This window comes from Poecilia reticulata, linkage group LG3 (assembly GCF_000633615.1).
Source record: "Poecilia reticulata strain Guanapo linkage group LG3, Guppy_female_1.0+MT, whole genome shotgun sequence".
Classification (NCBI taxonomy): domain Eukaryota; kingdom Metazoa; phylum Chordata; class Actinopteri; order Cyprinodontiformes; family Poeciliidae; genus Poecilia; species Poecilia reticulata.
In genome coordinates this window covers 19,616,203-19,627,261 of record NC_024333.1, presented here as the reverse complement: position 1 = coordinate 19,627,261, position 11,059 = coordinate 19,616,203, and the positions used below count along the sequence as shown (strand labels likewise).

At 37.7% G+C, this 11,059-nt stretch overlaps 1 protein-coding gene across 1 annotated transcript in view; it reads left to right on the top strand.

The window, feature by feature from the left end:
- aqp9b (aquaporin 9b) overlaps nt 1-11,059 on the top strand; it is a 14,910-nt gene extending 3,851 nt beyond the window's left edge. Inside the window, exons 3-6 of the mRNA XM_008405371.2 lie at nt 2,443-2,580; nt 2,970-3,088; nt 5,221-5,438; nt 9,829-11,059. Of these exons, the coding sequence (XP_008403593.1) occupies nt 2,443-2,580; nt 2,970-3,088; nt 5,221-5,438; nt 9,829-9,991 (638 nt within the window). The 3' untranslated portion in view covers nt 9,992-11,059. The remainder of the gene's footprint in view (nt 1-2,442; nt 2,581-2,969; nt 3,089-5,220; nt 5,439-9,828) is intronic.

Here is an 11,059-nt window from a genome sequence, read left to right as displayed (position 1 = left end):
ATATTAAAAATTATACTTCTATTCAGACTTTAATATACTTTTCTCTGATTTTACTTTTTATAGGTATATGTTTCAGTAAAATGAATATTGTTCTTTTATTCTCTGAACTACAGACATGTTAATGAAAATACAAGCAAAAATGTTGTATTTATTTGCGGAAAATGAGAAATGGTTAAAATAAATTTTTTAAAAAAGATGCAGTGCTTTCAGACCTCAAATAATGCAAAGAAAATGAGTTCATGTTCATTCTGAGACACCAATACTAATGACTTAATTCAGAGTTCAGAAATCAACATTTGGTGGAGAAACCAGGAGGTTTTCAATGGGGTTCAGTGCAGTGGGCTCTTTTCCACACTAAACCCATATATGTCAGTCCTGTGGTATAAGAATCATTAGCAGCACAGCTAAAGCCGAACACTGTACAACTGGTTAGTCTGTGCAACATCATCAGAATAATAATGACTATTATGTCTTTTTTTTGTGAGATAAAATCAAGATAATAAAAAAATCTTCTTGAACTAGCAGAAAATAAAATTTCACTCCATTTTCAGTACGGTTCTGTATTTTACAGAATCATTTATGACTTTCACGGCTGGTGTATGTTTCTCTCTTTGGAGTAAATCTTCAGATTAACAGAAGATTAAGCCATGAATCGACGCTGAAGACGAATGTTGTGATTTTTCAACAATCGGCTCCCTATTAAGAGCAGCTTGGAGACTTCAGAAGAATAGCAGAAAAGCCAGAGGACAGAGAGGTTAATATATGGAGAGCTTTTGCTGCATGACTGGGCCATTTGGTCCGCAGCTTGGTGGGAAGCTTCTGTCCAACGACATCTCTGAAGATGATCGTAGGTATTGGACTAATGAGCTTTACAGGGGCATGGGTCTGCGGAGATGAGGGGGGTCAGGTGTGACAAGCCCCGCTCTCTGGGCTTCCCTGGCAGAGCGGCCCCATAGGAGAAGAAAACACAATTGGTATCACTTTGTAGTCGGCAGATTTTAGCTGACAGTGTACGGTAAGTGTGACACATCATGGTCACTCTAATGACCTGCAGTCTACGTGTGCCTTAAGCAGATTCAGGCAGATTATGTCAGAAGCAATTCGGGCAGGCCGGGCCGGCTGCTTGTCGTGGCTGGTGTTTGTGAACAGGATGGGGAGATTAACAATAGGCGCATGGCTGATACCCCCCAGCGGTGTTACCCCAGCGAGGTCAAAGCCAAGATCCCAGAGTGTTAAATAAATGACCCCACACTTGGTAACAATTGGCTGGAATGTGCTCAACACTTTGCTTCGGGACAAAATATGGGAAAACAGATCTGAGGGAGCACAAACCCAGAAGAGTGAGCCGGAAAGCGCTGGATAAACGGAGGATGTTTGCTGATGACTGCATGAATCTGCAGCCCACTGAGGTTTGATCTGCAAAACTTCTTGAATCTCAGTTGTTCAAAAACTAAACAGAAAGTCAAAATGGAAGAGCTGGTGGGGAAAAAAACTCTGTACATCAGTGCTGCATGCAAGAATTAAAGCAGATTTTATAGAAAACAGCTACATTTACTCAGTTACATTAAAAATTGTAACTTTTAGGAATATACTTTTTCTGCTCTGTTTACTTTTACTTGGCTTCTCCACCCACTGAGCGTAATTTCACTGGATGATGAACAACCATATTTTAACCAGGAAGACACACACACACACACACACACACACACACACACACACACACACACACACACACACACACACACACACACACACACTGATGCACCATCAGTGCATCTGTCCAATAGAAGTCACACACATTAGCAGGTGTTGCAAGGCTCAGTGAGGCCACACACACACACACACACACACGCACACGCACACACACACACACACACAGACACACCCACGCACACACACACACACACGCACACAAGCACACACTCCTGCCGTTTCATATTGAAAAATGTCTCTTTTTTTGTAATTATGTTATTTATATGAATTACTTTCAATTAGAGCTTTAAAATGTCCACATATTTTATATTTTGCTCCATGTGATGTTATTTTTAGATATTAAACAATTTATGTTTTGACAAGTTACTCAATACTTCAATAGCTTTTTTACTCCTATTTAGAATAATTGTTTAGATTTCTAGTTTTCACTTTTACTTTAGTAATAATATGTTTAAGTAGTGCTACTCTTACTTGCTAACTCTGATTATAAGTGCATCAAATTGGGAAAAGTATTTTTGTTAAATTTATAGACAGTAAAAGTAGAAAATATTGTGGCAGCATGACTTTAGTTTTTAAATACCACAAAAACGTCTGCAGGAAAATCACTTAAAATTAGCAAATATCTGTTTTTCTGTGACTTTTTGTTGTATAACAATCTGAGTAGTTTTAAAAAACCTTTTAATTTTGCGCTGTGTCTCTCTCAGATGTTGAAGTTATTGATTTGTTCAGGAGCCCATGTGAACCCGGCCGTGTCTTTGGCCATGGTGATTCTGGGGAAGCTGCCTCTGAAGAAGTTCCCCGTCTACGTGGCGGCGCAGTTCCTCGGAGCATTCGCCGGTTCTTGTGCTGTCTATGGCTTGTACTACGGTGAGATTAAATGTAGAAAGTGTGGCAAAACAAAGAGCAGAGGAATGTTGAGGGTTTCCCCCAGTGTATTATAAGCCTGGCGGGCCACCAGGCTTTACTTGAGCTCCCACCAGGCTAAACATTGCTTAAATGTTTGCATCTTCAAGACTTTATATTTGGTGTTTAGGGGTTAATCTTCCAATCTTTTAATAACACACAATTATCAGGTGATATTTTCAAATTTCCTGTCAACTTTAAGCATTTTTTAACTCAAAAACACGACGGGCCGCTGGATGAACGACTGTCCCAGCATCCAACCGCCAGGCTTAGCAAGTTTTCTGGGGGAAACTTTGAATGTCCCATATTTTAAGTCCACTTTTTTTTTTGATGGATAATTTTCCTCTCCTCAGATGCATTGATGGACTACACCGGTGGAGATCTTGCAGTTACTGGTGAAAATGCAACGGCCAACATATTTGCATCTTATCCTGCAAAACATCTGTCGGTGCTAAACGGGTTTGTTGACCAGGTGAAGTTCAAAATTTATACTTCTGATCGTGACTGTCTCAGAAATATATAGCTTAAAGAAATTTAACCAGTTTTTTGAATTACACAGGTTTAAAGTGAATATTTAAGTTTTATTTCAAACTTTATATGCTGTTAAGTTTGTGGGATAATTTATACACACTGGATAAGTTGACAAACTCGAGTTAAATTAATCTATTTTAAAGAAAAGTGTTCTAGAGTTCATCAAAAATATGCTTTACTGGCTTCTACATACCAAAAGATCCAATTAAACAATAAAAATATTAGAAATAACTAAGACAAAACAGGATTTTGGAGAAAATAAATAGTCAGTTCAAGTTAAAGTGGCCTTTCCATTCTTTAAAATTTCTGGTAAAAATTGAGTGCAAACCTTAAAAAGTTTTTTTTTTGTTTTGACATATTTACGCAGTGAAATACTTTTGATAGATCCTAACTTTAAAACTTTTATTCTTTTTTTTTTAATACCATCCTTGTTGGTAATTTTAACTCCTGCAGGTGTTTCCAGTTCTTCATAATAAAAATAATTTATTTCAATATTTAATTTAAAAACCGACTCTCTCCATAATGGACTTTCCTTTTGGAAAGTTAAAATATTTACAAGCTATTAGAAAAACTCTCATATTTTCTGGTAGATGGCTTTGGATGATGATTAGTGAGGAGAAAATATCTCCAAAAGTTACAAATATAGTTAAAGGGAATTTTTCAGTGAAAAGTTTTACTGCAGTAAAGATATATTTACCTGAAGGCTTTTTACACATCTTCACCAGGTTGGAGGCAGTTTTAACGTGTACAAATGTTTTTTTAGATGTTTTGTGCACTTCACATTATATTTAAATTATTTTAAAACCTGCAGAAGACCAGATCATTTCAAAGTTAAAACACTGGATTTGGCACAAACCTCAGAAAGATTTAGGTGTCTCCAATCAAATAACTAAACTGTAACAGTTTAGTTATTTGAATTAAGGTTCCTTAAGGTCAGATGCAAAAATAATTTCCTTTGTACTCATGTTATATATGTATTATAACATGAGTACATGTTAATCTTTCAGATGATATGTGGAAACAACATTGTTTATTCAACATAAACAATGTGTAAAAAATATAGAAATGGCAAGGGAAGAAATTGGAACCAACTCCTCTTTTCACTGGCGTTGTAGCTTCTGAAATTTGGTGTCGCGTGAGTAAAGAAATATCCAGCAAATTGTCATTTATATTGATAAAAGAAAAATTAAACATGAAGCTTTAGCTTTAAACAGATTTTATAATTAAAAACATACAATTGATGCAGCTGGTGTAACAAATACATAAATATATATATTGGGGAACAATGTTAAAAGGGCAGTTTTATGTAAAATATATATTTTAGCTTTATATCATTTTGTAAAGTTACTCCCTCATCAAAACATACCTGGAGTTTTGATTTGATTCTTTCACGCATGTTTGAGAAATCCTTTAATCTCCATGGCAACCATTCAGCCGTGCAAAACGCCTGGGTGGACCTAGCTCCGCCTCTCCCACTCAGCTCCTTCAGACTAGCCAGCAGCAATTAGCAAACACCTGGTGGAGCTGGGCATCTGCTCATTAAACGAGCTGCTTCTCAGAGTAACGCTGCTAAAAATGTCGTTAAAGAGGAGCCATGACTTCCTGAAGGCAGAGTGTCAGAGAGTTTTTAGAGACGGAGACCTAATTTCAAGACGTCAAATCAGGAACTCAAATTTCTTTTAAGTCAATTTTGATTCTATAACATCTTAAAGTAACACAGTTACTTGACTGTGCCACAAAATGGCACTATCTGGCAGGAAAATCCATGATTGTGCCCCTTGAAGCTGTCCCACGCAGCGTGAAACAGGAATAGAGACCCCCTAATAGGCTTAGAGAAACACAGGTCAGAGGTCATTGCAGCAGATGAGAGGACTCAAAAAAAACTTCCTCTCAAGAAGCAAATTCAGCGGCTAACGCAAACCCAAAGGCAGGGATGGGGGAGCGTCCTGCTCCACAGCCTGCACCAGCGCCCCGGTTGATCAAAAGACCCAAAACAACTTCAGTGTCTTTTTCCTTTCCTGATATTCAGAACAATGTTTGGATAATTACCCGATGCTGCTTCTGCTTTGGAAGGTTATTGCCACTGGAGCGCTGGTCCTGTGCATCCTGGCCATCACTGACAGGAAGAACATCGGCGCCCCAAAGGGCATGGAGCCGCTCTGCATCGGCCTGACCATCATGGCCATCGGCGTCTCCATGGGTCTGAACTGCGGCTATCCCATAAACCCGGCTCGAGATCTGGGCCCCCGGCTCTTCACCGCGATGGCCGGCTGGGGCATGGAGGTGTTCAGGTGATTTAAGTCTTTATTAGTGAGAAAAAGCCTCAAAACTAATAGAAACTGGTGAAAATCTGGTCGTCAGCCTTCTCTACGGAGAGAAGAACCGTTTCTGTTCCTGTCCAATCTGAATTAATATTTTAAACGCGATACATGTTTAAAAGGAACAGCTTCTCCCACATATAAATATGAAATATTTAAAAGTTTATTTCAAAAATAGAACCACTGTATGTTCCTTAGACTCGAACGTCAAAGCTGCACGCAACATCTTATGTCCTCAGCTCAAATATTAATAAGCTAAAAATGAAAAGTAAATACAGCTCACTAATGTAATTTTGTTATAGCTGAATTTTAGAGATACTACATGTTTCCAGGACTGGGATGAGGTTTGATATATAAGCTGCTCCAAGAAGCAATGGTTTCTGTTTCAGATGCTTCTTAACAGTCACAGGCGTAAAAAGCAAGCTTAGGAAAATGTCTAAAAACTAACTTAATGCAATGCATTCAACATATTTAACCAGATTTAAATAATTATTATTTAAAGGAGCATTTATTTATTTATTTTGAACATGATAGTATAAAATCATGCACAAGAACAAGGAATGCAAAAGACTTTTTTTTTTTTTGTTCCAGAGTAATCTTAGCATTTTACTTTAACAATGTCATTATAAATATTATAGTAATAATAATTGCTTGAAATGAGCATAAACTGATCAGTTCATTACAGCAGACATGTGGTACCAGAAAAATGTCCAAACTGTGACCACAAATTTAAAAAAATCTGTGCAGACAGAGATCCTCAGTTTGTTTTTGAAATACTGAAATATTGCTTTTTAAGGTTCTGTGCTGTTTTTCCAGCTTTAAATTCACTGCTGAGTTGTTGTTTTTTTTAGTTTTAGTTTCCCTGAACACATTCTCAGTCCAGGCAGGATGATTTAGGTTCTACTTCAAAGCCAAATTGGTGTGATGGACACATTCCTGCGGCCGCCTCGTCAGGCCCAGTGTTTGGATGGTTGGTAGATTCGTGCTGTTTGTGCCTTTGCCCTCGGTGGCCGTCATCCTTGACCCCGCTCTGGACCAATCTTTTTAACCCCTGCCCCTGAAAGCGTCTGTGCATGTCGCTGCTCAAAGGCATTCAGAGTGACTTGCTATGGTTGTCAAGCGAAGAACAAAACGCTGCTGGGGAAAAAACGTCTAGAAAGTCCAGAGCGGTGCAGTAATAAGGCTGCTCAGTTAATCTCAGGATGTGTGAAAGCAGCTTTTTGGTTTTTTTATTTTCTAGTTTGAAAATGATACTGAAATCTAAATACAATATGAGTTGTTGCTCCAGATGTGGATCCTTCAGCTATAAATGGACTTACAGATGTAAAATGTTTGAATTTCGTGCAGTTAAAGCATCCTACCGAGTTTATTACAGTTAACTAAAACTAAGAAAATAACAAAACTGAAAATGAGAAACATTTTTGTTAACTGAAAAAAATTAAAACAAAAAGTACTAGAGTATGTAAAACTAACGTTAAAATACTGAAACTTTCTTTGTTTTAATGTTTATGAATCTATTTATTAGCCTTTTGAACTGATGTGAAATTTATTTTTTGACTCACAAAAGCAGTTTATGTCGTCATTACTTCATGCTCCTCCTGGTGGCGCTGCACAATTCTGCAAAATGGCAGCAGCCAAAGTTTGTAGAAAACCTCAGACAGTTTTTCTTAAACAATAATTTAATACGTTTTTTGGAAATTGTATCCTGTTACGCAATCGATGCATACATCACGATACTTTGGCATTTTTTTAATTCTGCACCTAGAAATTAACCAGATTTAGAAAAATACTTATTTCTAATATATCTAATCAATCAATCAATCAATCAATCAATCAATCAATCAATCAATCAATCAATCAATCAATCAATCAATCAATCAATCAATCAATCAATCAAATTTTATTTGTATAGCACATTTCAGCAGCAATGCATTTCAAAGTGCTTTACATAATTAAAATAAAAACAGCATGTGACATTAAATAAACAGTGAGAAAGAAAGAGATGTAAGAAAAAAAGATAAAAACATTAAAACCAGCACCCCTTTAGGAATTCAGTTAAACGCCGTTTAACTGGGATTCTAACCCTCAGGGACTTTAGTCAAAAACACCATTTGACAAGGACTCCAACCTCTAGGTTTTTAGTTGAAACTCCGTCAACTGGGACTCTAAACCCCCGTAGAACTTTAGTTAAACGTCGTTTAACTGGGACGTTTTCCGGGGGGCTTTACATCATTAAAACATAGAAAAGAAATAAAAAGAAATTAAAAACATTAAAGACATAAAAACATGGAAGACATCAAAACCCACACTCTAACCCTAATTTAGCCATAAGCAACTCTAAACAGGTGGGTTTTAAGTTGAAATTTAAAGGTACGCAGTGTTTCAGCTGTTTTACAGTTTTCTGGAAGTTTGTTCCAAATCTGTGGTGCATAGAAACTGAATGCTGCTTCTCCTCATTTGGTTCTGGTTCTGGGGATGCAAAGCAGACCAGAACCAGAAGATCTGAGGGGTCTAGACGGTTGGTACAGCAATAACAGATCTTTAAGGTATTGTGGTGCTAAACCGTTTAGTGATTTATAATCTAACAACAGTATTTTAAAGTATATTCTCTGAGCTACAGGGAGCCAGTGTAGGAACTTTAAAACTGGTGTTATGTGCTCTATCTTCCTGGTTTTAGTGAGAACGCGAGCAGCAGCGTTCTGGATCACCTGCAGCTGTTTGATTGATTTATTAGTCAGACCTAATAAAACCCAAGCTGAAACTAAACAATATTTAACTAATAAAAACTAGAAACAAAAGTTGTCAATGAAATAAAACCGAGCTATTATGAAAATAAAATACATCCCTGTCTCCTACCATGATAATTTCTGTTTTTCTTTGCTCAGTGGGAAATGGTTGTGACCCAGAGAGAGTCCGTCTCCTGAGCTGATCAGTAGATTTAAGTCTCTAATCCAGACGTCTGCCGCCTCCAGCTTCCTGACGGGGAGACTCAGTCTGTTCAGACGACTGTTTAATTCTGTCCATGGATCCATTTACCTCCATTAACGGCCCACACCATGACACTGACCCGCCGTACTCTGTAATCTCACTAAACGAGTTTAAAGGGACTCAGAGCGAGGGCACACCAACAAGCAGAGGACTGTTCTGTAATCCACATTCATGGTTACACCAGACTGAATAAACAATGCGTGTTTTCTTAGTGTGGATTTTATTTTTTTTTATATATAGTGTTGGGTGAATTACCGTATTTCCCGGAGCGCACTTGACTATAAGCCGCACCCGCAAAGTAAAAAAAAACAAAACAAAGTACCTATATAAGCCGCACCGGGCTATAAACCGCTGGTATCTCCGCCGCTTGACCCTGCTCTGGACCAATCTTTTTAACCCCTGTGCTTTAACGTCTGTGCATGTTGCTACTCAAAGGCATTCAGAGTGACTGCTATGGTTGTCAATCTGCTATTGAGGACGCAGCCCTGCGTCTCCAACGCCGAACCATGGATTCGTTCACGCAGCGGCTCTGTTTCCCTCCTGTACTGCCAGATCGATAGGCTTCAACTTAAAAGCTGCATCATATGAACTTCTTCGTGTTGTTTCCTTGATGAGAGGGTATGAGTTTGAAGAAATTTCTCCGTCGTGCCTGCTGCTAGCTACTTGTTCTTAAAGAAAATTAGCACTTTCTTCTTTGATTTCTAATTTTTGACTTCTAATGATTCGCTTCCTGCTAAAGAGCCCCCTGGTGGTTGAAGAAAAATCCACAGAGAAGCTGCACCGGGCTGTAAGCTGCATGGTTCAAAGCGTGGGAAAAAAGTAGCTGGCATTTAGTTGTGTCTACTTATCTTCTGCTTTTTATAGGTTTTATTGGCCTTTATTTGATAGTGAATTGACAGGAAAGAGGATAATGAGAGAAGGGGGAAGATGAGGCCAGGAATCAAACCTGCAACAGCTACATTGAGGACTAAGGCCTCCCTGTGTGGGTTGAGCTTAACCCCTGCGCCACCACAGCACACCTAGCTTCTGCCTTTTAAGTCAAATACATTTTGAGAGTTTTAGATTTTGAACCTATGTGTGACTTTGTGAAAGATAAACTTGTAGGAGTAAGTTGCATTAATTTTTTATTAATTTAGTAAAATCTCCAACAGTTGAATAAACTAGAGTTTTTAGGGCATCACTTAAAAAACTGAAAGAAGAAAAAGACAGGAGTGGGAACTATTTCCCAGAATGCTGAGCTTAGTTTAGTTTAGTTTAGTTTAATTTAATAGACTTGTATTTTTTGCATAGGATAACGTTTACAGAACGGTGAGCGTCAGGAAGTTAAACGGTTTGTTAGATTAGTCGCAGGTTAATGGTGGTGTCCTGTGTGCAGAGCTGGAGGCTGCTGGTGGTGGATCCCTGTGGCCGGACCCATGGTGGGCGGAGCGGTCGGAGCCGGGATTTACTTTCTCTTCATCGACTTGCACCAACCTGAGCCGCAGAAACAGGACGACAACAACGTTCAGGACAAATACGAAATCATTACCATGACTTAAAGGGAGTCAAAACAAACAAACTAAGAGCCGATTTCTTAATAAAAGCAGGAAAGAAATATCTAAAATATTTTTCACTAGTTGGACTCGTGATGCACATTCCAGTTTTTTTTTTAAGTAATTGACTAAAATATATTTTCCTGCTGAACTTTTTATATTCGGATAAACGATAGCCATGCAATATAAACACTAAATTTAGTAGTGAAATGTGAACATTTACTGTGAAAATGTAGCTCTCTACACTTTTTCATGAACTATCTTGCGGGTAAGAAGAGAGACTTTCTTCTTTTTTACTTTTGCATGCTCGTAATAATGTGCTTTAGTTAGAAGTATTAGAGCTTTTATACTATCTACACAGACAATCCAGCCTTAAATAATTTGCGTAATATTACTTAATGTTTAATAGTGTCATTGTATTGCTTTTTAGAGTCTGGGTACATTTCTATTTCAGGCCATCACTGCATGTATCTTACCTGATTGGGAAGAAGATGTGGATTTAGGGTCTGATTTACTGAAGTAGCTGGTTTAAAATCACTGACTGAACAACGACAAAAGCAGCAACACTGTTTGAAACAGGAAATACATTTGTGTTTCTGGATGTAAATGTGATATAAATACCACAACAACAAAGCTGAGCATGAATTTGTTTTACCAGAAAGCACTTAGTGTGATTTTACAGCAGCCCAGAGGTTGGCTAAAGCACAACAGCATTTAATTTTAGGAGTTTGTTCTGACTTTGGATCACGAGTTAGATATTCTTTCTTAAAGCACATTAAATATTTCCGTATTTGGTCTGTTTAGTGTAAAGAAATTTAAAGTTTGGGGTCTTTAAAGTACTTGTGCATATTCTTTTTAATTGCCTCAGTGAAACATTGTTTTTAATTCACCATTTCTTTGCTTAAACTTTGTTTTAGATAACTGATTTGGACTATGTGCAAGTTTCATTGTCTTGTAAACAGGAGAAGGAAAAACAGGATGTGAAGTTTGTTGTGAACAAAAATAAGTGGCATGTTAATAGAAGTGAGTTTTGTAGTCAATTTGTGCAGAATAAAAAGTATTTTTTCACTTAAA